The sequence below is a fragment of the Lepisosteus platostomus genome, chromosome 23 (genome assembly GCF_059453375.1).
Source record: "Lepisosteus platostomus isolate fLepPlt1 chromosome 23, fLepPlt1.hap1, whole genome shotgun sequence".
Taxonomy (NCBI): domain Eukaryota; kingdom Metazoa; phylum Chordata; class Actinopteri; order Semionotiformes; family Lepisosteidae; genus Lepisosteus; species Lepisosteus platostomus.
In genome coordinates this window covers 11,187,119-11,214,885 of record NC_142633.1, presented here as the reverse complement: position 1 = coordinate 11,214,885, position 27,767 = coordinate 11,187,119, and the positions used below count along the sequence as shown (strand labels likewise).

Sequence of the window (27,767 nt, the reverse complement as noted above, 5' to 3'; positions counted from 1 at the left end):
ATTGAATCCAGGCAAGAAAGTAAGTAAAGTTCCCCGCTTTGCGATCTTTGAGGCATAGTACAAGTAACTTTTATATGAGTAGCTTTGATAAGGACAAACCACCACAAATAGTTTCCTGTGTGTTTTTTTTATTGATTCAAACACCCATCTTTCATATCTTACAAAAGAAGAAAAAACTCAGGACAGCAGCAAGACTTGGCACATATTTGCAAACCCCCCCCTTCTGCTTCCTCCTTCCCTCCCTCCCCTAAACACACAGATTTACTTTTTGTAAGTTATATATTCAAGTTCTCACAATTTTAAAAAGACACTAATAAATTAAACAGCTAATAAATATTTTTACCTGTCACTGGTACCTGTGAAAGCAGAGGTGAGATTGCAGCATGTTATTTTTTTTTTCTGTCTTTTCCAAGTTGACGTTTTACACAATGAAAGGCTTAACCATGGTGAGTTGGACACACTATATGAACAAAAATGTTTTTTTACAAAAAGTAATTCTACCAATATACAAGCTGTCTCATTAAAAGTGCTGTATAATCTAGAGATCATTGTAAGTCTTCTATTTTACATGTGTGGATACAGTATTCTAATATTTACAGTATTTATCTCATTCATAATTGACCACACTAGATCTACACTCAACACTATATATATTTATAAAAACAAATTATAAATATTTATAACTATACACAAAAAGGAACATCTTCTGTCATCTTTCAGTCAGCAAAAAGTTTTTTTACATGTTTTCTTGCCATGGAATAGAATTCAGACAAAGAACAAGTAAACGCACCAATGAGAAGTTTGGACCCCGTGGGTTAGTATTTTCAGGTGTTTTAAAAGTATTTTTGTTTTCGGTAGGATCTTTAACATTTGTGTAGATTCCAGACTGGACATGTGTGTCATGTTTGTAACACTGTCAAAAAAAAAGATCTGAAGGAGATCATAGTCATAGGTTTTGTAAGCATTCACTTAAAAACAGATACTTCTAAAAATCAGTTTATGGATATTGTAGCTTTAAGTTGGAAAAGCTATGCTCCAATTTGCTTACAGCAGACTTCAGTTATTTTTCCAGTGCTTATGTATAATAAGAAGCACTGTAAAGCAGTTTAACAGATTACGAAAATGGTTAAAATGATGCCATCACTTGAAAGCCAGAGGTTAAAAAAATAAAAAAAACTCATTGGGGCATATGTGTTCTTTTTCCGATTCGTGTTTTGCATGTCAGTAGGCAACACATGTTCAAAAGGTCAGACTGACTGACAGTTTACAGTGTTCTTCTCTGCACTCCCTCACACACACAGCAGAATAGCGAAACGCCCAAGAGCGGTTTCTTCTATAAGTCTCGACACAGGACACATTGGAGTCTCACAACTGGGGTGACACGAATGAAGCAACGGTATGTCGATAGGCAGCTGTTAACCAGCCCGATACTTTTTGCACAAAAATACAATCACAATGTGGAATGATTGTCCTATCTCCAGCCTTTGGTAGGTGAATGACACCCCCCCTCCATGTTCCTCCCTAGCCACTAGTGAGGAGTTCCAAATCATTTGAGTGCGCAACCTGTGAAAGAAGAGTGCTTTTGGGTGTATATCTGGTTTATACATTCCACTACTGCTTGACATAATGTGCAACGACTGACACAAGTGAAACGAGCCAGATTAAGTTGGGGAGGGAGTGTGATCCACCAGAGCAAGACAAGAACGGAAGAACTAATTTCAGTAGTTGACATAGGAGCAGCGCCGTGTTTGTAATGTTCATTAAAGTCTACACATGCCACGCTGCACAATCTGCACCTCAAGGTTAAGGAAAACAAATATCCTTGGGCAAACAAGAATGAAGCAAGGGAAATAATATTAAAATAATGAACACCTCCCCTTGTCAGATGTACTTCAGGAAAAAAGTGACCCCAGTCTTTTGATCGTGAAACAGTTGCGCAGTTGTGAGAGGAACTCAGCTGGTTAATGGAGACCTGCGCCTTCCTGTGTTCACGACTTAACTTAGGAACTTGGGGAAGAAGGAGGCAAGACAAGAAGTGTTGCGTGTGATCAGCTTTTAACCAAAATCCCCCCCCCCCCAAAACAAACTGCTCCGAATCCCAGGTGCCAGGAGACATTCGCAGATTTAAAAGCAGTTTCTAGTCTATAAAAACAAGGAGAAAAGCTGGAAGCCACATTCAACTTGGTCCTCTCAGTAAAAAAAAAAGATCTCCTGCTGGCCTGTGCAAGGTGGAACAGGAGACTTACATTCATTTGGAAGGTTTATTGCTGTGTTTGAGTAAGGGGCTGGGAGTTGGGCCGCACTCGTCTTCGACAGACCTGGAGTGAAGGTAAAGTGTGTCACATGACTGCAGAAATGCTTCCCATTTGCCATCAGCCCTTGTACACTAAATTCAATACAGCACACAAATTTCTAACTGCATTGTACTGCGGTGGTCTTTTCTCAAAGCAATTAACCATGAGATTGTGGACTCCTACTCACTGCAACACAGACACATCTTTTGGCTTTCTCAGCTGATATACTACTATGCACTATGTCTAATAGTTCTATTCTAATACTAATCCACAAAACCATCACTCATTTATTACTAGGCCTCTTGCACATCATACAGTCAAGCTGGTGCCTAAAAATGTGCAAAATCAATTTCATCCTACCCGATTCATTTGTGGCCTTAAATGCCATTAGTTTAGAAATGCCTCAAAAAAGTTCTGGGCTTTAAAAAAAACAAATTACAAGCCCATACCGATTTTATTTCTAACTTCTGGATATAATACAAAATGAGATATCACTGGCTAGTCCTGTGATTGTACCTCCACTGCAAACAGTAATTTTCCATAAACACCGCAGAAGAATAAAAAACTTTCTAACATTTGATTAAATGTTAGAGAATGCCGTCCTTTAAAAAAGGACAACATCTTGCAGACAGTTTAGTCCTCAAATAACTGGTCTAGTAATTACAAAGCAAAGCGGACCAGTGCGCTTTCTAGGGTGGGAAAGGCTATCCTAAAACCAAAGTAGCACAGGAGCCGTTTGCAGTCGACACATCATCTTAAAAAGCATCATTGAAATCGACATGATTATACTTCATTTCTTATTCAAAATCCATGAGAGATTTTTAAATATTAAAAGCCACAAAACTCGTACCAGGAACAGGATGCCAAACAGTGTTTGCAAAAACTATATTTACACTACACTATTCTTAAAAAAATAACCGTTGAACTGTCAAGTCTCATACGGAGTCTATTGCTTTCTAAAATGTAACAAAAGTAACTAGGGACAGTATTTTCACATACTTCTAGCGATATGAAACCAAACTTTCTCTCAGACAATTTTGCCTGCATTTGGGAACTAATTTTGCAGTCCAGAGAAAAACTGACCAGGTTTATGTCCTGCTCCTATTCAAATGCAAATCCCCTGCTGAAGACTTATTGGTTCAGTGCCTCACCTTGATAACGGTACCTTCAAAATACAACTCTCACAGACAATGCAGTGAGGAGGTACCTACCAATAGCACTACTCAGACTTATAAATACAGTTAGAGAGCATTCAGTACTAAACAAAGGTGAGGTTTTGTGCATCTGGAAATCTGTTTGAACACTGCATGGTAGTAGTGCTAATGAAGTTCAGATAGGTAGCTGCGTCAGCATGCGTAGGCTGCAAAGGAACAAGTAATAGGTTTCTTCCATGCTGAAAGGAGAAGAAAGGAAACACGTTTCGGCTGTGGAGCCTTCTTTGGGTGTGAAACGTAGCTGAAATGTTGCGTTTCCTTTCTTCTCTTAGTGCTAATGTAACCCAAGATCCCATGTGGATAAAAGTCTTTAAAACTTATAAGGTAAAATCAGTTATTTTTCCTAAAGCCAGGTAAGGGGCCAAATTACAAACATTGCAAACCCCAACAGGTCATTAAAAGGCATAGGCCTTCACTGTTCTGTAACAGTAGTAGAGTCTGAAACTTTAGGAAGTAGGAATGAGATCTTGCACCTGCTTTAACAAAACACATTAGGGGATTGACTGCTTTCTTGTCCCTCTCCCCCCTCAAATACTGTCCCCAGCCCCCCCTCCCCCTGGTCCCTGTCAAGGCAAAAACAAAACAAAAACAGCCAACAATGTGGACAAACCCTCCCTATCCCGTAACAATGTCAGAAATGTGGTGGCAGCCACAGCGTGCAAGTCCGCTCCTGCAGCTGGCTGTGGTGCTGTGGTTGGAGTCCACCTGTGACCAGTGGGGCTCAGAGCTGGGAGTCAGCGCCTAGACTGTTGAGCTCCTCGGGGTGCTTCTCCGCTGGGTTGGCCCCTGCGCTTTGCCGGAATCCCGCCGAGATCTCGTCGAAGGTCCGGCCCCTGGTCTCCGGCACCTTGAAGTAGGTGAAGATGAAGAAGACCACCAGCAGGACACTGAAGATCACGAAGACGTAGGGGCCGCATAGTTGCTGAAGGATGACAGAAAAAAAGATGGAACAAGAGTGAATACTCCCACAGCACACAAACCACCGTCTTCACATGGAAAAGCATATCCGCTGAAACTTCTCAACCAACATCGGAACTTTTTACTGAATAGGATCAAGAAAGAAAAAAAAACTTTATGAAAGCTTTCTTTTAGCACAGAGGAAAGCTGGGCTCAAAGTGCAAACCCCTTCATTAGCTAATGCCTTGAGCAGAACTGCATGAGGCTCAATTATGTTACCTTAAACTTCAGAGGGTCAAAATTGGAAATGCCATACCCACAACCTGACATTTCAAAAAATAAGTTTTGCCCAAGTTCACAACTATGAAGCTGAGCAAGGGGAAAAAGAAGGCCTTCTTACCTGGATATACTGGAAACACATGCCCACAATGAAGTTGGCGGTCCAGTTGGAGAAGCCAGCCACAGCGAAGGCGGCAGGGCGTGGGCCCTGGCTGAAGAGTTCAGCCACGATGAACCAGGGGATGGGGCCTGGTCCAATCTCGAAAAATGCCACAAAGCCAAAGATGGCCACGATACTGACATAGGACATCCAGGACAGCTGGTCCTGCGAACAGAAAAGTAAACTCTTCTCAGCTTTATTTTGCAAAGAGAGTTTTTACAGCCGAGTTTTCTCTGAAGAGGAGGTGCAGTCGTCTGAGTCTTAGGTTCGTTCATCACAACGTTATTAAGAAAGTGGGTGTTGCTGGATAAAACTGGATTTTGTGGCCGGCTGACACAGCAGACCCACCCCGTCAGGGTGATGCTATAGAAGAGGGGAACACGTACCAGCAGAGCCAAAGCGATCGTCATGAGGATTGCGGAGCCAGCCATTCCCATCAGGCCAATGAGGTGCAGGGACCGGCGGCCGGCACGCTCCACCACAAACAGCTGGAGGGAGAGAAGAGGAGGAGCGTTACGTTTCCTGATCAAAGAGAAACTCCCACAGGCCACTGGGGCGAGCGACTCTGTCCATTCAGAGGAATTCAGTCTCACTGTATCGACAATCAGGATTAACCTTAAGCCTCCCTGATAGGCTAAAGCAAAGAACATGGAATAGATTCGTGACAGATTGTGTCTTTTTTGAAAAATTAACACACAAAGGCAGGCCCAAGCTGAAGTGAAATATGCTACCGCAGATCTACATGCTCAATTCTGTGGTTCTTAATATAGTTTGTTTTACTGGAAGAGGAGCTTTAAAAACATATTTCACAGCATATTTGTGAAAGGTGAGGCAGACAGACTGTATGGTATTTGTTCTAACGTAGCCAGCAGAGGGGAAATAAGTGTCCTCACCGAAACCACAGTGAAGGCCATGTTCACAACACCAGCACCGATGGTGGCATAGACAGGCTGTGTCACTCCTGCTTTCTCAAAGATATTGGTAGAGTAGTAGAACACCTGAAAAAGACAGTGACAGAGGTTATATGTAGAAAACAATGCTGACACACACTAAAGATACAACCCTTACTGCTGATATCTATTTTATAAGGATTTATACTTATAACCAGTTCTAATTCTTTGAACAAGTAACAAGTACTCTTTATATCTACATGACAACAGGATAAACCAGCTAATACACATGGTGAGATAAACAAACAATAATAACTGGTTTCCTAATTTGGATAAAGGGCTTCCTCTTATCCAAAGCCTTTCCAATTCACTTTGATTTTGCAAAAGGTAGCTATCGCACTTTACTCTGGAATGAGTCCTGCATGTTATTAGGTTGCATGTATATGGAAGCTAAGCTGGAATTTCTTGATGCAACCACCGTATGTATTGCCAGTCCTACTGCTAGTGACCTCTGGGAAGAAAAAGAAGTACTAACAGGGTCAGCTAAAACACTGTGAACCGTCACCACGCAGGGGGCGCGTGCGATTCGGCTCGCACCGGGAACAGCCGGCTTCAAGGCAGCAATGCTAGACGCAGCCCTTGGAATGGCCAGGAACCGGGTGGAGCAGGGCCGGAAGACTCACCGCGTTGATGCCGGACAGCTGCTGGGAGAGCTGGAGCATGATGGCAATGATGATGGGCTGGCGGTACATGGGCGAGCGGAACAGCTCCGGGATGGTCACCTTCTTCTCCCGCATCATCTGCCGGCTCTCCTCCTTCATCTCCTGCATGTCGGCGCTCACGTCCGTCGTGCCTCGCAGCTTCTTCAGGACTAACGGGGTCAGGGGGAACAGCACATACTTAGCACCTTGGTTCAACCCGTTACGTATCTGGGCACCCAGGTCGAATTTCCTTCCGACACCCAAATCTCCAATGACCAGCCTCTACAAAAAGTGAGGTGATAAGCGAGTGGGGAAAAACAGGCAGGGACAACTGGCCATTTTAAAGCTCTTATCCTCATTGGTCTTCTATGGAGAAACCGCCCAGTTCCGGTGATTCATTACCTCTGGGGACAGCGGCTTGTCAGAAAACCAGGACTGTTGCCTCCTCTGACTGAGGGGAGGCAGGGCTGCGACACTCACCACTCTTGGCCTTGTTCTCCTCGTTGCGGTTGATGAGCAGGAAGCGGGGGCTCTCGGGGCAGAAGGGCAGGATGGCGCACTGGACCACAGCGGGGATGAAGGTGAATCCCAGCAGGATGGGCCACATGGAGGCGTTGCCCATAATGCTTTCCATTCCAAAGATCTGCGAGACAGAAGGGAACCTCCGGTTACAAACAGGCAAGAGCTCACACAGGGGGGATTACTCTCAAAAGGCGGTCACATTTATTTGGTATGTAAAATTAACAGTATATTTTCCTAAATGTTTAAAGATACAAACAACACGGGATGGCACAAGGGAATAAAAATGAAATGGCATGTTCTCAGGTCGTACAAAACCAGAACACACTAGGCCTTCTGGGAACTCCGACACTAATATTATTAACATGTGGTCTTGCATGTTAACCATGCTTAGAGCTTCCAGACACAGTTAAACTGCTGTGTGCATGTCTACTAAACATAAGTAAAGCATTATGCACTGGTATTTTAATTTGGGACGATTAACAACTATTGCCCCCAGTTGACATTGATCCCCACAGTCTTCACTTAACTCTTCAGGTTCCCATTACCTGAGCCAGGAGGATTCCAATTACGATGCCCAGCTGGTGCAGGGTGCCCAGCGCCCCTCGGAGTGCAGTGGGAGAGATCTCGCCGACATACATGGGCACAAACCCAGTGGACAGGCCAGAGTACAGCCCCACAACAAAGCGCCCGATGATCAGCATCTCCCAGGAGGCTCCCAGTTTGGAAAAGCCCAGGAGGGCGGACGCGATGAAAGCCAGGACATTGGCCATGAGCATGGAGTTCCTCCTGCAAGGTGAGAGGCAGACATCAGCACTGGCACAGATCTGGAGGGGAAAGTGTGCATGTTCTTTTCCTGACCAGTATTCCTGCCCATCCATTCCCCGATTTCTGCAGTTGAACCCATTTCCCAGTAACATGGTTATGATATGTAACTCAGATTTAATTAATAGATGACAGAACATATTTACCCAGCAATGGATATGTGTTTTGCCAAAGGAGCACTCTAAAGGTAGGTAGTTCTTCTGCATTTCACTTATGCAACAGGTGCCAGAGGATATTCTACATGGAACTTTTCTAAATTATTCATTATTAAAAAGTGAACTACACAGTGCAATTAGAAAAAACAGTGATATTAACAAGCAGACGTCCTGATCAGTACGATATGTAACTATTTTACAAGTTCATGGGTCTTATACTGAATGAGCCCTTTTCATAGTTATGTTAAATGGCAGCAAGGCCTTACAGTGACCAATTAAGCAGGTGCTTTGTTAATCAATTTAGAGATCTGGAACAAAAATGTGAACTTGCTTCTGTCCCCAAGGACCAAAGTTCACCCTTGAGAAATTACATTTGATCATTTAAGGCCGATTTAGAGTGACCTATAAAATTGGCTGAATTGGGAATCTCCTGTAACAGTGCTGGAGACTCCTGTGCATCTCAGGAAAGGGGGCTTGGGCAGAACTTGGGGATTATCTTACCTCCCGAAACGATTAACGAAAAGCCCCACAGAGAAGGACCCGAAAATGCCCCCAACGGAGAAGATGGCGACAGAGAGTGACCACAGCGTGGTGAGGTTGGAGGGACTGATGGGCTCCTGATAGCGATCAAACCAGGTCTCGTTGTAGAAATTCTCAATGATCTATAGGACACAGGAGAACAAACAAATTCAGGCTAAGCAGGCTTTTCAAAACACAGTTCAGAAACTAAAAGTTCTTCACAGCAACAGACACACCTTCATATTGCCTCTTTTACCATACCTTGATTATGTGAAAAGGGACTAGAATAGTTTGACATGCATTGTGAAATACCATTTTATTAAGGGTAATATTTAAAGTAGGGTTTTAGAATTTCTTTAAATCATGCAGTGCTGTTCTAGGAATTAACAGAAATTCAATTTTTATCGCACAGAAGACACTCTTAAATTAAGTGCATTCAGTGATCAAAATATGTTTAATGTATTTTGTTCCAATATCCCTTTAAAAATCACAATACTAAAACGATTACATGACAGAATGAACCTAGGTGTCCATTTCCTCTACATTTAGGACAGCAGAGGGCAGACGATTTCCTTTTACAGCACAGCAGGAAGTTGGTGTCAGCTTTCCTCTCCACCACAGCGCAGTGTTGATAAACAAGCGTGTGCCTCGCCATTTACAAATGTCAAAAACCCCAGGCACGGGCACAAGGCAACAGCAACGGCTACAGGAGCCCTGCTCCCAGATTAGCCCAGCATCTCGGGAACGACGGGCCAAATGCCTCCCATCTTGTGTCACTTGAATACGTGTAATGACGTACAGCATGTGAGTAAAATCGCGACCTACGCGGATCACGAGGCAGCCCAGGTTATTCAATTTCACTTCCCCCTCTTCAGAAACTTTTCCTTCCACTCAGCTACACGTTCATTATCATGGCTGCTTAGTGGCACACACACAACAGACAAAAAGTAAGGGTCCATGCTGAAAAGATAAAACTGTGTTCAAAAAGCTGGAGCACATAGTGTTCTGTTTTTCCTCGTACCTTTGCCAAGTAGCTGGCATCATATTTAGCCAATGTGATCCATTTCAGCCAGTGTTATTGTAGAGATCAAATCTAAACTTACGTTGCAAACAATAAATGGAATTAAAAAGAAATTAATATATTCCTGTAGAGGACTGTTTAGAAAGACTTTAACCCTTGAGAGGACATGAACCTTTCCCTTTAATTTCACATGAATGAAATTAAAATAAATTCCTATTGCAGAAAAAAGGAGGATTCAATACAGTACTGGTGGACCTGTTTCAGCAAAAATGACTTTGTAACATTTAGGTGACAAATTTAGGTGACAAATAACTTTTACTCTGTAGCAATAAGACATAACTTGGACAGTAAGAAAATGTATATATAGTTGTACTTCAGTGAGCTACACAAGATTCTACTTCTTAACCTTCAGCTGTGTGTGTTTTTCCCCTTTAAGCTTAAACATTTCTAAAAATTGATTTTCCCAAAATTTTATTTTAAGACACAGAGAATTTCTCTGAGAGTGTTACATAAATCTTCAATTCACCAGGGCGTGTGAATTGGAAATGTGAAGAACACATTTTACATTCATCGAAATAAAGAAGCCCGACTATTTTCACACACTGTCAAGGCTGCAGACTGATTATTAGCGGCATGTGGCTCCGTGGAGTGTGTGTGTTCTGGTTATAATCATGAACCTTGATGCCCCTGCTGCAAGCCGGGAGTCTTAAAAGTACAAGGTATCCACGCTCTGGGAGATCAATCCCATGACCGAGATGAGACCCCACTGGTCTACATTCCAGAGCCCTTGAGAGAGCCGCAATCTAATCGCCCTGCAGCTATTTACAGTAGGAGCCAACGTCACTGGGCCTTCACATCTTCCCAGCTACAGTACATCAACTCCCGGCAGTCCTGCGCTGTCCGGTCACCTTATCTGTCACCCACCAAGGGACAGCACACCGCATCATGGCAGAGCTCTAAGTACAAGCTGCTGACTCCTCCCCATCCCTCGCTGGAACCTTCTGCAAAGATACCTTGTACAGAAGAGCCCCGCAAGAAAGACTCATTTCCTTCACATATCAAAAAAGGCAGTACAAGCGTGTGCGATGCCAGTGAATGTTATCAGGTTCCCCACCACCACCAGAAGAATTTGTGACTCCCTTAAATACCTGCATGCCACAGAGAGATGTCCTTTTTGAAATCTGCCCACTCTGATTCTCAAACACAAACAACGGCCAAGCCAGTATTGACCCTCTCTGCGCCGCCCCGCCTCATCCACCAGACTGAGAGGTCATCTCCTGCCATCTGCACCACTGTGACGTGAGGTGCCTGGTGCCACAGCTGCCAGCTTGATGCCACCATGCCCTCAACTAGGGATACAATTAAAATACAGTACCCACACTACATTGTTCCCCTGCGTGTTAAACACTACTTCTAAACAAATTTGTTTTTCAGATCCTTAGTGGTCAAACGTGGGAATCTCAGATATTGAAAACACGGAGGTCTTTGAAAGCTATAAATGCTAAGGATACTGTATGTTAGTCAGCAAACTGCTGTTTCATACTAGATAGAAACTTAATGTAATCTTGGCTCGCTTCTCCACTACAACATTCATCTTAATTATGACAGAATGATGTACACCACCCAATCAAACCTGCAAATAGTATTCTAGCATATAAAAAGGTGGTTTCAGCTTAGAATCAGGGCTGGGCAATGCAGATTAGTCTAACACCATAATGCTTAACCAGCAGTCTCAACAGAAATCCCACCAAGCTAAGGTCTCTGCTGGTAAATGGCACCACCCTCTCACCAGGTTTCCTTTGGACTATAAACTGCTTTAATAGTCAATTACAATACTTCTTATTTTATTGCTGCAAGCTCTGAAAAATAATTCCGTAAAAACACCTAAAATATTTTAGTTGTAGCACAAAACATTAGTAAGGTTTTTAAAGTCTGAGCACAGTGAGCAAACATGGATTAAAAGAAGTCTGACAGAGAGTGTCTGAAGAACGGCCTACACTTGCAGTGCCTGTATTTAGTGTTCCTCACATGTAGCATATAACCTCTAAAGGCACTGAGCAGACAGAAGAATGCGTCACTTTGGTTTGAAGAGAGGCCAGCTGGTTAAAAATAGCCCTCTTCCCTTTCATCGCTCCTGTCTCCTGACCCTCACCTTCTGCGGTGCGTTGATCACTCCGGTGTTGTAGCCAAACTGCAGGGAGCCAATCACAGCCGCGCCCACGGCCATCATCAGCTGAACCGTCACTTGCTGTAAAGGAAAAAAAAAGAGCAGAACAACGTTCAGAAAAGAAAGTCTTTTTCACAGGACATGTTCCAGGTATGGCACCTGTTCTGAGAACCTTCTTCTCAGTATCCACTGGACTCCTTGCTCATTACAGATTAAACACAAGTCCCTTAGGTTCAGATTTCTCATACTTGCTAGTCTTATAGCTTACATATTTTGGGGATTGTTGCAACTCTTGAAGAATCCTAAATTTAGAGAAAAACAATATAAAAGTTAGCCCTTCATTTGCTCCTCTATGGACAGCATGTTTACTCCATTGTACTTTTTGGACAATCAGTCTGTATAAACCTATGCACATTTTGCACATTTATTGTTTTTACAATGACTATTATCAGCACATTTTGCACACACCTATGTATTTATTTTTTATTTATTTAGTTTGTCTTTTGTTTTATAACTATTCTGATGTCTGTTTTGCTTGTCTTGGGCTGGACTGCTGTAACACATCAATTTCCCTACAGGATTAATAAAGTATTATCTATCTATCTAAAAGAATCCAGAATCATGGGTTTTCGTTATTTTGATTTTCGAAATATACTTGGCAATGTTAGTGGTCTTCCCCTCTTTCAGATATTGTTCAGGCTTCAATGAAATATTGCTGTTCACAACCAGTAAACTGACCAGATATGCCAGTTTTGTTGCTTTTATTTCCATTTCTGATATTACATAGGGCATGCTTCTTTTCTAATCAAAGAAAACTGTGTTTTGTGAAAAAAGTGTTATATAACAACATCCCTGATTTTTTTCTTTGGATTTTAAAATCCATTCCACTCTATTAAGTTTAAAAAACTTGCACTGCTCTCCAACTCTCCTATCTTTCATCACAGGGCCCTTGTGTCTATGACCTTTAAATCACAACCTTGTACATGTTGGAGGTTAGACGTGCTACTCAAATATCTGGAAAATAATACTACAATATGGTATATGTCTTAACATTAACAATATAAGGTTTTCTTAGAAATGAGTATCACCCACTGCATCACTGTATTAAATCCAATATTGGATCACAAGATTACTTACAGGCAATACCAAAAGGCAGTATTAAACTAGAAAAGCTTCAAATACTGGCAGGGACGTGGAATCTACTTTGATATCTTTATTTGCCACATTTCCTCTCATCAAATTTTACATTTCCTCATTCTACACGACACACAAGCGTAACAAGTCCCAGCACAAATCCCACATTGCACAGAACTCCAGCTACTCTGCTGGTGCCCATCCCTTAACCTGCCAATCAACTGGTAAAACTGGCTTTGAAAGACCTGTATAATGGCTTCATAGACTGGAAAAATACTTCCTGAAATGGCATAATATAATATTATTCCACTGTAAAATACCTGTGTGCTCAGCTGTTATGAAAGCACAGTAGTTTTCTACAACTGTTACAATGTGGTGAGATGTAAGGGGGTTCTTTTGGCCTTTAATGTTCACAGCTCCAAGACTGGGCAACACCTATATTCTTCTGGAGGCACTGGCACCTTTTAATAGAACATTTCAGTTGAACATTTGGTTGTGCTTGGCTAGCATCCGACTGACTTCACAAGAACATAGCAAAATGGCCGAAGTGAGCCTGCTTTGTTTCCAAAGTGTTTTAAGAGCCAACACTGCCACTCAGTTCAGCCCACTCATCCTCATTTCAACGCGGGTGAGAGAAAGGTACAGACATGCAGAGAAGAGGTGTTGCTTCTTGAAATATCACCTGAACTCTGCCTTTCCTTAAACTCACTAGGTCTGGTCTTTACCAGCTGAAACAGCCTTGTTGCCTCCTGCTCACATCCAACTTACATCAGTGGCCTTTTTATAGCAGCTGCCTGTGCTAATCTTGTTACAGTCTTGCTGCGCCACGCTGCCGCAGCCTCTGCGCGCAGTTTCCCTTGAACGCCGTGCCGGCCGGCCCTGCCTGAGGGGGCGCACAGGGTCTCTGCAGCAGCTGCTGCGTCATGCTGCCTCAGGGCTTTCTCCCGTTGCCATGGAGACGCATGCTTTCAATTAGGGAGTGTACACAACCCGGTGAACGTGCAGGGATAGCTGCTGCTATCCTGTGCTCTGCGTAGCTGAAGCAGTGGGGGTTGGGAGAGAGGAATGGCAGTGGGGGGCGGGGACAGGACCGTACTGAATGAGTCTTTTGCGAGAATGTGGTTTCTTCAGACACTATTGAGAGAAATGCTTAGGGACCCCATCCATCTGGCCTGTAACTGCTCCAGTTCCAGTAAGAATCTGCCACTTCACGGTTACACAGTCTTTACTGACTGCGGCGTCAAAACCCAGGACTGATGTCAAGGGAAGACGTTTTTCTCAAACTACCAAGCCCATCGAAAACAAACCTGCAATAGGAAATTTTAAGATTTCCCTTTGTGAGCCCCTGAGATACTTAACTAATACCAGAAAAGTGAGCGTCGTAAATACTGGATTTATACCTTCTAAAGCTGCAACCTACAACTTTTTAAAATAAAAGCACATTTAAGCCAATATTTTAATTTGGGGGTTTAAGTAAATATTGAGTTACTTATTTTTAAGTGGACGCATAAACAGGATTTCTGCACTGTTCCACTAAAAAAAAACAAACAGATTTATTCAGTAGATATAGTTCACAAGCAGTGTCATTTCCTTATTAGCTTTCAGGATAACAAAGGGAGGTTTAGTCATTAGGATGTCAGAGACCAAGGAATGAAACAAAACAGGCTCACAGCTCCTTGGCAGCAAGCATCGTTTCAAGTGTCTTCCTGTCAGTTTTAAACACTCGCTTTGGTCTAATCTCCTTGCTGTATCCTGTGTGGGTTTCAGTACAATAACCGTTAAAACCATGAAATCAAAACCTGTGATAACTCTTCTATTAAATATTTGCACAAAATAGGGAAGATTGAATTTATTCACACGCTGTAGATCTAACCCTTAACTACTTTCTCACTTCCTATTAATCTAACTTTATAGAGTGTAATAAACTTTTATATTCCTGATCCAACCCAGAATGTTTTATTTCATACCCTTGTGTGAACACCAAGATCTGGAAAGAACAACATCACAGATCTACACTATCTAAACTATTACAACATGACCCTAAATTCGGGAATATGGACTTAATGGCGGCTGATAATATGTAGTAGTTTCTCTGATCACGAGAGACTGACAGTTTACCGTCTCACTGTAATCTTCCAACTGTTGGGCTTGATCAATTTAAAGTGGATAATAACATAATCAACTTCTTTTGGATTTTTATTTCTTGTTAGAATAAGTAATAAATATCCCAAAAAGTGGACGGAAACAGTCTGGAAAGACAATCAGGGTGTGAGTCTTGGAACTTTCCACAAGTTGGAATGTCCAGTGACGAATGAGAGCAAATAATTTCTTGTGATTCAAGAATGATTTAAGGACATGATGACCCAACAACGGAAGACTGACTTTACAATGAATCTGACATCATAACTCCTTCTGGACAAACCCCTTGTTTTGCTTAAAATGGAAATCTAGCTTTTCACACTGAACTAGTTAGTGCGTGTACAGTAGGTCCATTTTAAATATATTTAAATTGAACAGAGGACATTTTTTCCATCAGTCCTTTCTAAGAAAGCTGGAGAAGTGTTATTTCTTCATTGCTTGGGGGAAAACCATGTCTGCCAGAAGACCATTTGACACCTCTAAGCCAGTTTTACCGTTTCAGTACTTAATGACGGATCACGTGACTGCTCAGTCCATCTGAGTTCTCAACAACCCAATTCAGTCCATTATTAGTTTAAATGCCCAGTTTTGTCATTTATTACAGGTATTCAGGTGCTGATTTAAAGAGAACTAGAAAGCAAACCAGCTGGATTGGACACACCTGATGGACCACTAGAACACATACCAAATGAGTTAGAGATAATGGAGTGATTCATCTAAATAAACCCTATTATTTTACAGTTTTAAACAGGTATGTGTTAAATGCCTCCAGGCAAGTGAAAACGCCCTTATTTCTTCATACCTGCAGCATTTCAGGGTGCACTGTTATAACTCTTCCGGCATTTTGTGTTGTCTGGCACCGTTTCTCCTAAATTCCACTTACATAGTGTACTACTGTTTATCTTCTTTTTGAATTTTCCTATGAAAGTGATAAAATCCGTTTTAGAAGTAACTGTGGAACAGTCACTTTAACTAAGGTTAAAGCACATCAGATAAGGTCAAAAAATGTAACTGTATGCCATTTAAAACTGCCTATAGGCTGATGACCATGGCGAGTAGCCAAAGAGTTAAACTTATTTGGAATCTGTGCCTGCACACCCTTACAAGTCGAAACCTCCCCTTATGTCTGAAGGGTGTGGAAGGAAGGAATCCCATTGGCCCATGCTGTAGCCCTTGCTACTACCCAGCCAATGAGAGGAGTCTGTGGTGAGTGAGCATCACAATCCAGGCTCCCCCTCCTCCACAGTTCTCAGTAAGAGGTCATTGAGTCCACAACTGCGTGTTATTTAACCAGCTATGTAGTTTGCAGCGACTTCTCCCTCAGCATTCATAAGAGCTGGGCGTGTATCTTATCAGTTAAAGGCACAATGTACCAACTTTTAACACGGCTTTTAAAAATACGATACTTTAAAACCTTTTCACAAAAATGAAAACTTTTATCCAAAGGGTATACACTTGACTGTATAAGCCCAACATTACTTATACTGCATTCCCATTTATATACAATTAATTTTTTAACCTTTAATTTGCCATAGGATCTTAATAGTTAGAATCCATTACGTTTTCATATGAGACAATCTTTTACAGATCTTTAGATTTACCTTGTGAGGCAAGTCTTTGTCCATAATAAAATAAACTGACGCTCTTATATAAAGCACTTATAAAACAGTTGGGAAGCCCTGTTGCCTGTCAGAAACAAATCTGGAATAGCAGAGGATACAGAACAGTCTTACAAGGCCTTGCTGCCCTGACTCACTGCTCTGTTTATCCTTGGAACAGTCTGCTCTGACATCTCTTACCTTTAACCCAAATACTTTCTGGGGAACCTCCCTCCACAGCCCAGGCTCTTAAGAAATGCACTGAACATGAAATTTGGCCATTCCCTCTCACACTCCAGCTGTGGGGGATGAGAAGTGTGTAAGAACACATCCCCGTGCAGTCTGTGATGTATTCACACAGGTATGTCAGTGCAATGTCGAGACGGGGTAGTGTAATGACTTCTTCCAATATACTGTAAGTTAAGACTTCTTGTTAGTACGTGCAGTGCTCAAGTTCCCAAGCGAAGACTACATACAGTACATTGTCCAGCTACATGTACACAATGTGCAAGCAGCTGTCCATCTCTGTAGGCCCACAGGCTAGTTAAATTTAGCAGGAGGTCCTGGCTACACTCCTAATCTTTGACCCCAGCTACTTTAGTTAAATGTCCTTAAAAACGAAATCTACAGATAACAGTATAGTCAGATTTACAGTACGTGTCCATGTCCAATTGGATTTAATAATCTGATCCCTGTAGCTGTATTATTTCTTTAGAAGTCATGTGAAACAGGGACTTCTGTGCACAGATTGTTAGGTGAAGCACTTTGAATTGGCAGTCTTCTGTCTTGCAGCACTGGGGCCCTGGGTTCAATTCTGGACCTGACATGCTATCTGTGTGGAGATTGCATGTTCTCCCCCATGTTCATGTGGGTTTCCTCCGGGTGCTCCAGTGTCTGGTAAGAAGAAATTTGATGACGTTCTGCAACCTAAGACTGGTAGCTACTTTCATCTTGAAGTCCGCAACAGTCTGAATGCATCAGGTGGGGCTCTACTATTTATAACTTGGCAGCCAGCATTTAGCTATAGTTCTTCATCAACAGTGCATAAGAAAAAAATCCATCTTAAGTGCTATTGTCTGAAATGTTTAGATACCAACAATTGAAACTGTATATGTTCAAACTGCTCAATAATTGCATCTGGATATCTGATCCCAATAATCGCATCTGGTCACATCTATAGCAGGATATAAAGTATATATGGTCCTTATTTTAACACCACAAAAGTAATTTTAAAGCAGATCATATTCACCACTGTTTTCTGCCCAGTTGTAAACTTGCTTGCATCCAAAAAGAGTCCTATCATTTAATGTTAATGACATCTGTCACAGCTTAATTGCTTTTCATTATCCATCTCATTTTCTGTTTACACAGCACACGTATAAACAGAGTGATCAGAGAGTGTTAAATGGAACAGGATAAGACAAAATAACTATTTTAACTGATGGAGAAGATGTGACACCATTAACCATCACCACAGATCATAAATATGATACAGAGCATGAAATGGAATAGGCATTACTTTAAAGGTAAGTGCATCTATTCGAGAATTAAAATAAAGAGAAAATCTGCAAATGCATTGAGGTCAATCTCAATTGCAACTTTTCCTTCCTACAGCAGATGAAATACACCAAAGGCAATTTGCTCTCAGTTTCACAAATTCCGCATCAGCTTTGCAAACTAGGCAGCTCAAGCACTTCAAACACTGCTCTTGATAAACCCACACACACACTCATCTCCTGAAATTGACATGCTCTTCCTGGATTTGTTTAAAATCACAAAATGTGGGAGATGTATGAAAATTTAAGAGAGTCTAAGACTCTTAAAACCTTTGCCAGCGTTGCAGGGATTCAAAACGTTGGCTCTGTGAGAGGAAACCAGTGGGAGTCAAATGCAGTATCCCAAGTAGTTGCTGGTATAAACTAAATTGGATTATTTATTCCTCTTGATTCAATTCTCTTTACCTGCTCGTTACATCGTTACCAGATCCAAAATTCTCAGCCAGGCCAGTGGACAGCCGATTTGAACTTAAAAGACTGTAAAACTTAGATGTGGCTGAATCCCTGTGTCAGGAGAAGGGCTGAAGGGGTTGTTGAATTAGTTCCTCCAATGCAGAAATTATGATGGTCACAGTAGTGATAGCGTGGTGAAGGGTGTCTACCTGGCTTCTGTGCAAACAGTGCAGGAAACTCGTGCTGCAACTCAGCTGCCTGCCTCGCAGTTAAATGTTATAAAATTGTCTCCGTGTGCTGCTTCCAGACTTCTAGTTCAGCCATCTCATTCTTGTCCTCTTCTTCCACCTTGCACACCATGAATGTAGTCCGCTGTACAGGACCTCGTTCTTTCCACTCCTTAATCAGGTTTACGTGGGACATTCGTTGATCCTTCCCCTTGTCTGGGTGGTGTACTTCATAAGTAACTGGTCCCACTTTATGAAGGATGGTATAAGGTCCCTGCCATTGGGCCAGCAGCTTACTGTTGGCGGAGGGAAGCAGGAGCAAGACCTCCAGCCCTGGCTGAAACTCCCGATGGTGAGTGTTCTGGTCATACCAACGCTTCTGGGCCCGCTGAGCTCCCTTCAGATTTTTTTGGGCCTCGTCCCGATACTTCTCCAGGTGGTCCCTCATCTGCAAGATAACTGCACAATGCCTTTCTCAGATGCTGAGGCAGGAGTAGCTTCCCAGGTTTTCCTCAGAAGATCCAGGAGCCCTTGGACTGTCCGCCCATACAGGAGCTCAAAGGGGGAGAAAAAAGTAGAGGACTGTGGCACCTCTCTGTACGCAAACAGAAGAAACGGCAACCATTTGTCCCAGTCCTTGCCTGTATCAGAGACAGAGAAACTCCCTCAGCATGTTCTTGAGGGTTTGGTTGAAGCGCTCAACGGGGCTGCCGGTTTGCAGGGGTTGCTCCTGATGGCGGGAATACCAAGCTGCCTGCAGAGTTGATCCATCAGTCAAGACGTGAAGTTGGTTCCTTCACCCAGGTCCTGGTGTCATAAGGGAGGACCTTTAGCAGTTATTCTAAAATAATGGCCTTACCAATCTGTTCTTTGGTACACTGCTCTGGGCGAATCCATCTTCTGTAAAGGTCCTTCAGGCGGTGATAGGTTTCAGTTAGTAGCTCCTCCAGTGGAATTGAGGACATCCTGAAGTGCTGTCTGTAGGTCTCAGGTGAGATGTCAAATTTGGTTAGTAATGCTTCCTTCAAGGCTGTATAAGAACTGGATCGGTCCTCATCCATTGTGTTGTAGGCCTCCAAGGCTTTGCCTGTGAGCAGAGGCACTAACCGGCAGGCCCACTCCTCCTCTGGCCACTCCCAGGTCCTGGCCATGTGCTCAAAACATAAGAGATCATTTTCAATGTCTTTACCTTGTTGGTAGGAGGGCATTTTGGGCTCCTTCCGAAAAATGTGTTCTGCTTGAGCGTGTGTGTCTGTCACAGGTGTTGAGTTCTGGGGTCCACTGTCCTGTGAAACCGCTGACATTGCTGGGGTATGCTGTCGTGGTGCTGGTGTGGGCAGCGCAGGTCGCAGACTCCCTGTGGACGCCATGCTTCCTGGTGTTGCGTCCAAAGCTTGAGGCACAGATGCAACTGTGAGCAGGACTTCTTGAAGGGAGGTTTTAAGCCCACGTAATTCTTGAAAAAATCCCTCTCTTCTTTGTTGCCCAGATAGGAAGTCCTGGAGTAGAGCCGCCATCTCCGTTTGAGGTTCTGTCCTGTGTGTAGGTCCAGTACGTGCCGTTGGATGAGAGGAGGAGGTTCTTGGCCATGCTCCCAATTCCTCATATTGTTTTCTCTCATCAGCATCACCTTCCTCTGATGAGACTACCGTGTCCCATGGGTTATCTTTGCTTGTGACCGAAGGCCTGTCCTCTTCTTCCCAGGATGCACTGCCTTGCAGCTGGCCATCCCACTGCTGCCACCAAATGTCAGGGCTGAACGGGTAGTTGAATTAGTCCCTCAAATGCACAAATTATGATGGTCCAGCCACAATAGCACTTATGTGCAAGAGCGAAAGTTTAGTTGACAGTGCTCCTAAAACCAAATTACAGTGTGAAATAACTCAAGACAAAACAAAAAACAGAACACACATTAAAATGATGCTTAGAGAGTTCTAAACATCAATCCCACCACACTCAAATCCTCTCTCTTAACTCTCCCCCCTCCTATCTTAAAGAGCTGCTTAAATAAGGTTAGCTCCGCCCCCTCAGAACATTCATTCACTTTCATACTTTACAAAAAAACACCTCTACTCTGTAAATCACTGCCCGAGAAACCTCTGTCACACCCTTGCAGAGGATCTGACGGGGATGCTCATAATCCCCTCCCCCCCACTTTAAAATACAATACCTGTTTGTCAGGATAGCAGGGTTAAAGAAAACACTGAAAACCTGTTAAACTATAAGTCGAATTCAGACATCTCTGCCGGGCATTGCATCTTATAAATTTCACCTCTGCCATCAGCAAAGAGTTATTTGTATAACAAATTAGTCATTTAATGCCAGAACTGATTCATATAAAGTCAATCAGGTTTTTCCCCACCACCAAAGGTCACAATTTCCTGAAAATTAAACACTTGAAAGGGGCCTTCTCAACCGACAATTGAGTTCTCCACTACTACAGCTCTTTTGCTCACAACCCGACTTCTCAGTCTCTCTTCAGTGTCCTGCTTCCTAAAGCCAGCAGCACGGCGGAAAAAAAGATATCGTGAGCTTCAGTCCTGTCAGGTTACAATCACATGGCCGAGGGCATGTGCATATTCCTGCTAGAATAGATCATGAGATCTCCAACCCTTGTCTTGGAGAGGCCCAGTCCTGTTAGTCTGCCAGATCAGCCTAAATCACCTGCTTTGAAACAATTATAAGTTATTGATCAACTAAGCAAGTAATAGGTTCAATTAAAGGTCCCTGAGGGCTAAAGAGTTAGGTTCTAAGTTTTGTTCCAAATTACCTCCAACTTTCTAAATGTAACTGATCACAAAGAAATTCTTCCATGTCTTGAGAAAGTTACCTATTAAGCCTACTGGACAAGGGCAAACCAGAGTGCTGGAGACCCCTGTGATAAAAGATCAGCATCTATTGCGAGTTTGTAGTGGAACCGTCCAGCACAATGCAGTTTAACCCAGACTGGAACGACTTCAAATCATGGCAATAGCATTGTTCTTAAGCACTGCGGTGCCCAAAGCCCTTGGGATGATCTGCTCGGTCAAGCCCTTTCCTGTTATTGAGAACAAAATGAGACATGGTGTCTCTTTGTCACAGTAAATCTGAATAAACGCAAATCCGAACATTTGTCTATAAAAACCAAAACGTGGTTGCTCAAACTATGTTTTGCTTTGTTTGGAACAAAACAGGGAAACCAGAACCACTTTGACAAACTATGCCACTGGATGAGATCCAGCATTAGTAGCAATAGATTATTCAGTTTTCTGCTTATTATAAAAAAAAAGACATTACATGCTCCATAAAACAACTCTGCCTAGGGCTTAGATGAACTTGCTTTATGCACGTAAAATATTAAGTACCTTTCTGAAGCAATATTCCTCCCATATTTGACAAAACTGAACACCAGGTCTCAAGAGCAAAGGAGAATCTACTTGAACTGGCACTCAGTGATGCTTTCTGAGTTTGTATGAGAGTAGTATATGCCCTTTCTGCTAAATACTATATACAGTAGCAGGTGCTTTTTTCCGCTCTCATGTTTTCAGCAGAACCTTTGAGACATAATCCCACTTCTTTACATAACGAGGGGGCCTAGCTCATTAGACCTCATTAGACCAATCTGACAGAAATCTGCACAAAATCAGCCACCCGGAAAAAGACCTTGGAATTGAACAATATAGGAGGTAAGTGAATTAAGTCTTTCAATGCTCATTAATACACTGCACTGTCAAAACTGTCAGACAGAACTTGAGCAGTTTTTCAAAGCTAATTAAATTCCCATGTTGTATAACCCATCCAGATAATCTTTAACCCCAATTAAGGACTGGTGTTTGCTTCTGGTTCTGGAAATGAGAGGATTGAAAACTGAAAGGGGGGGGGGGTTCACTCACAGAGTTACAAGGGTGTAATACAGGGTTATAAATACAGTTTAGTTTGCAATCCATTTTCCCTACAACCGGCAGTGCCACCAGCTACACAGGTAAAGCAAGAGGCAACCATCCACCCTCTAACCCCTTTATCCAGTTCAGGGTCCGAGGGGAGCCGGTGCCTATTCCGACAAGCAACGGGTGAAAGGCAGGATCCAATCTAGACGGAATGCCAGTCCACTGCAGGGCAGACAGACACAAGCACACGCACTCCCACCAGGCAATGTTATCCCAGAAGCCAATTAACCTACCAGTGGGTCTTTGGACTGCAGCAGAAAATGGGAGCACCTGGAGGAAACCCAAGCAAAATGAGGAGAACATGCAAACTCCACAGAGACAGCACCCCAGGTCTGGAACTGAACATAGGGCCCCAGCACTGCAAGGCAGCAAGGCTAATCAATGCTGGGTGGTGGGGTGGCACTGTGGCTCAGGATCTGCGCCCGTGGCTGGAAGGTTGCCAGTTCAACTCCCCTGGCTGGTAGAGGGATCCTACTCCGTTGGGCCCCTGAGCAAGGCCCTTAACCCCAGCTGCTCCAGGGGTTAAATGGCTGACCCTGTGCTCTGACCCCAAGCTTCTCTCCCTGTCTGTGTGTCTCATGGAGACCAAGCTGGGAAATGAGAAAAGACAAATTCCTAATGCAAGAAATTGCATATGGCCAATAAAGTGATCTCTTAATCACTTTGCCACTGTGCCACACGGAACAGGAAGTGACACCTTTCAACCAACTGAACCTCCACTGCTGCTGATCTATTTTCCTGCAGATAAACTCTGCTTATCTTCCACTTAAACACCATATCACCATAAATCCGACTGTAGAAGAAAAGGGAAGCAAGGCACTCTATGGAAGTAATAATGCCTTCTGAAACAAAGAAAATGCTAATCATATTTGCAGGTGGATGCTGCACGTTGGTGGTGGTGGAGGGGAGTCCCCATTACCCATAAAGCACTTTAAATGGGGTGTCCAGAAAAGTCCTCTATAAGTGCAAGGAATTATTATTATTGTCTCATTATAACAGCCATATTTGTATTAATACGTTAACTGTGAAGAGGGAAGCACATTTGAACAATATTAGTATTAATTGCTTTTATATTAAGAAAATCCAAACAAGAACATTGTCAATTTATGTTTTTAGGCATAGAAAAACATGCTTTGTGCTGTTTCTTGCCAACGAATTTGTGTTCCACTGGACCAGACTGAACAGAGGCAGTCTGATGGATGGACTCTAATTAAGGTAATGAAAGTCACTGTACCAATAAACAAGGTCTTATCTTTGAGGTGGAAATAATGTACAGGCCTTCTCACACTTGGCAGTAAAAAAATCTGCCACCTGCTTGTACAGTTATGGGCCCATTTTCTAAATGGACAAATACACTTCGGTGCCCATACAGTATGTCAATATAAAGATGTTATGCAATTTAAGAATTTAAAAAATATATTGCAAGAGGTCAGCTCAGAATTGCCTTCCTACAGTATGTGCATTTGTCTGCTATGAAATGGTCAGTACAAACAGCAGTTACGAATGAGCTGTTCTGCATTTGCTTCAAGAAAAATTCACCTTTATTGTAATATTTCTAGCAAGGTCTACAACAGAAGAATCAGGTGGCTAATCTCTAAATGCGACTGAGTGGCATCAAGTGTTAACACTACATTTAGAAATACAAAAGCTCTTGAATGTCAAAGGTAAACATCACTCAGTATCACCCACCTACCTAACAAACACACACATGTTGAGAACTTTTGTTCAGCGTGCGATATGCAGAATGCAATTTACACACTGCTTCTCATTATCAAGCCTGCAGTATTGTCTCTGGGGTTTTTCCAGGACAAAAACCAAATCCCTCGTTTTCAGGAGGTGAGCCTCAGAAACCACACATATGACCCCCCTAGCGATCAAATGCAGGCCCAAGAGTCAAAGCCTGTCCACAGCCCATTTGTCTCCACCAAGGACACAAATGATTCGACGCTTTGTATTACACAACGCCGACTAATCTGTTGACATTGTACCGAGCTATCACAACCAAAACAATGGAGTGAATGGTGGAGAAAAAGTCAAGGATGAATGCAATGTAAAGTTTCCATTCAACTGCATAGCGGATATATCTACATCAGCAGAACAAAAGTCGATACTTTGTCTTCCCTTCTGAAATATTTGATTATGCCAAATATTTCACATCTACAGGCCTCAACTTTGGAATTAGCACCATTTAGCTGTTGATTATTTCTAATTGCATTATACCTTTTAAAAATGTATTTTTAACTTGTCTGGGGTTCCTTTCAACTGATAACCTTTACCCTCTCAGTGTGGGTATCAGATTGGACAAATGTGTATTGAATCTCAAATTCTGAAACCCTTCATTCAGGTGGTTCTCCTTAGAGTGCTACACTTCTGAAACCCTCAAAGTAGTACAATCCCATAGTCTGTTCAACACTTAGTGCCTCAGATTTCTCTGAGTGCTTGTTGTAATTAGGTTTTTATAGGACTTAGAAATACGTGCTTTGAAGATAGACACTAATCCTCATCTTGGATTCTTCTCAGATCACAACTGAGTGATACCTTTATAAATGTTCTACAAATGAATAGTAAATATGTCCTTCTGCAATTGATATCTGCACATACATATCGATCCAAGAACATGAACCCAGGAACCTACAATACAACGCTTGGGTACCCTGATCTCTCAAATAATGCACGTACTTCTGTTCCTTCGTCACTCAGTTAAAGTCAGCCCAGGAAGATGCTGAACTGAAAGAAGCTGATAACCACAGCGACGCACAAAGAGACTTCATCCCTACCAAACCACCAAAAAGAATCAGCCATACCAACTAACAAAGTAGTCACGTCTAACAGTTCATCTTTCAATTCAGCTGGGAATAAAGTTTCTAATTTCCTTAAAATCCAAGAGGCCAGTTTTGTATTTCTATGACACCATTGTTTACAAAATATACTTTCATGATGATGTTGTTTTTTAAATCTTGTGAATTTTGCCTCATGTTTTTTCTTTACTCTTTGATAATGAATTTTGTGGTTGCGTAAATCCACACTTGTGAGTATGACTAAGCAGTCTTCACCGAACATTCAGTGTAAACGATTACAGGAAAACTAGACATTCTGCAATATCTGAACAACTGCAGACCCTATGCGATTGAATATTTTCTTTTTACTGAAAAGAAAAAGTTGCTTTTTAAGAAATACTTTTTCTGCAATTAAGATTTAGATCGGTTAAGCAGTAACGCTAATACATTAGTCATAAGACCTCCTCAATGGTAGTAGCCTACAATGCAACACTTCAGTTTTGATAAACATTCACCGTTTTTACAGTGTAAAACAGTAAACAAAAACATCAGTTGCAAAGAGAAACACGCAGGTTCTTAATACCGTAACCGAAGAAACTCCACAAAAAATAACGTAGTTATTTCTAGAATATACCAGCATAGAGCAGTAAGATTTAGAAATAACCTTCTGCAGAATATTTTACAGGCGTTGTTTGTGAGGAACTACGTCTTTATTTCAAGCAGAAAAAAACTAAGATCAGTCAGGAAACCAATACCACTAACTGGTACAATTGAAAATTAGTTATTCGATTTCTCAGAAAGTTCTTTTGCTCCAAATACACTACGTGAAATGTTTTAGGTGGAATTTAACGTCCTGTTAAAACCACTGTATGATGCACTGGGGTATCAAAAAGTTCGGTATATACAGCACTCTAAACAGGAATTAAACCGTTATCAAATTAAAAACAAAATTAAAAGTAAATGGTGTGTTATGCGTTAAATAGCCCGGTGTGTGCTGGGGATATAAAGATCTTCGTCTCCAGCACAACAGTGGTGCGTCTTCATCCATTAAACCTGCAAATTCGGACCCACGAAAGAACAGATTATTCTAACACGATCGTTTTTTCGTCCCGTCTTTCAGGACTAATTTTAATATTACGCCACGTTTAGTTTGTTTTCTAGTCCAATTTTTTTTTTCTCTCGTGAAAAATAAAACTCGCACGCACGAATCCATTGCAACATCGCGAATTTGATCGTACGTCACGTATTGTCGCCATTCGACTTCATTGAACACAGCGCGATTAACTACTGAATAATTCCCACTGGTGGTAGATAAATTGTCCACGAAACGCCCATCCTAACCGGTCAACCATTTATTTATTTGGGTTCCTCTGTTGTAGACGCTTCTGTTTTTATTGCAACCAATAACGCGCGTGTGTGTGTGTGTGGAGGGGGGTACATATACCAATTTATTTTAAAGAAAGCAGCTCCAGCTGGTTTGTAAAAGAAGGCGCCCACCTCCCCCCCACCAATAAATGTGCACTGCTTTCATTGAGAAGGCAGGACCACCCGGGCGAAGAGGACTGAAAATCCGCGGATCGATTAATCGCCGTAGTGCACCGCCAGCCACCAAAGTCACGTTTCCTGGCGCACGTAGGCAGCGGCTCAGCCTCGCCGCTCTGCGTCATTCTCTACCTCGCAGTTTCCCAGCATTCAACCGGAAGCCCCTGGCTGCGCTCCTCTGGGCACCGGTACAATAGAGACAGTCTGCCCCGCATGGGTCGCAACATGTTCAACATTTGTGCTCCAAGGGCGCAAACCGCTCTGCTTTTATCTCGCCCAGTGACACGACACGGGGGTATACTAAGCCTAAAGGGAAACATACTGGTCCACATTGTTTTGTTTTGGGTTTTGTTTTTTTTTAGCGGCTATGAAAGTCAAGAAAGCGGAGGTGCGGGTTTTTTTTTTTACCTTGCCGCCCGATTCCATCGTGGTTGAAGCCAGAACCGTCCTCACGTCAAGACTGCTCTGTCGTTCAGAAACTTTCGCGTCCCCGTAGAGGCTTGGAAGGAAAAAAAAAAGTCCCGATTTCCTCGTTTCTGTCTGTGCTAAAACTTGTTTTTTTTTTCACTGACGAAATAAATATATATATATAATGCAGAGTCTAACAGATTAAAATAAGTCCTTTAAAAAAGACCGCAGTTCATTGGTGTGAGTTATCTTCCCTTTTCTTCAGGCAGCCGCCGCGATGATCAAAACTGAAGCGCAAAACATCAGTGGAAAAGCAAAAGAAAGTTTTGATGCGGCTCCTTTATCCTTCCCTGGTCGGGTCGTGTAAAAGCAAACCGGTCCTGAGCTTGAAACTTCTCGTCTGAAATTGTATTTAGGGAAAATAAA

The 27,767-nt window shown here is 42.5% G+C and overlaps 1 protein-coding gene across 1 annotated transcript; it reads right to left on the bottom strand.

Annotated features, from left to right (window-relative positions):
- Positions 1 to 111: 111 nt before the first annotated feature.
- On the bottom strand, positions 112 to 27,767 carry LOC148642032 (solute carrier family 2, facilitated glucose transporter member 1-like). The gene is made up of 10 exons (XM_088617482.1): positions 27,342 to 27,767; positions 11,627 to 11,722; positions 8,436 to 8,596; positions 7,503 to 7,743; positions 6,916 to 7,078; positions 6,418 to 6,605; positions 5,738 to 5,842; positions 5,231 to 5,332; positions 4,806 to 5,009; positions 112 to 4,430 (listed from the first exon to the last, which is right to left on the bottom strand). The coding sequence occupies exons 1-10, from the start codon at positions 27,357 to 27,359 to the stop codon at positions 4,230 to 4,232; spliced, it is 1,479 nt and encodes a 492-aa protein (XP_088473608.1). The 5' UTR covers positions 27,360 to 27,767; the 3' UTR covers positions 112 to 4,229.

What these genes read in the sequence shown, in the direction of transcription:
- LOC148642032 (XM_088617482.1), bottom strand. An exon ending in GGAGAACAAGGCCAAGAGTG is followed by an intron (nt 6,606 to 6,915) that starts GTGAGTGTCGCA and finishes TGACCCCGTTAG; the next exon opens with TCCTGAAGAAGCTGCGAGGC. An exon ending in CGATCGCTTTGGCTCTGCTG is followed by an intron (nt 5,010 to 5,230) that starts GTACGTGTTCCC and finishes TTCTGTTCGCAG; the next exon opens with GACCAGCTGTCCTGGATGTC.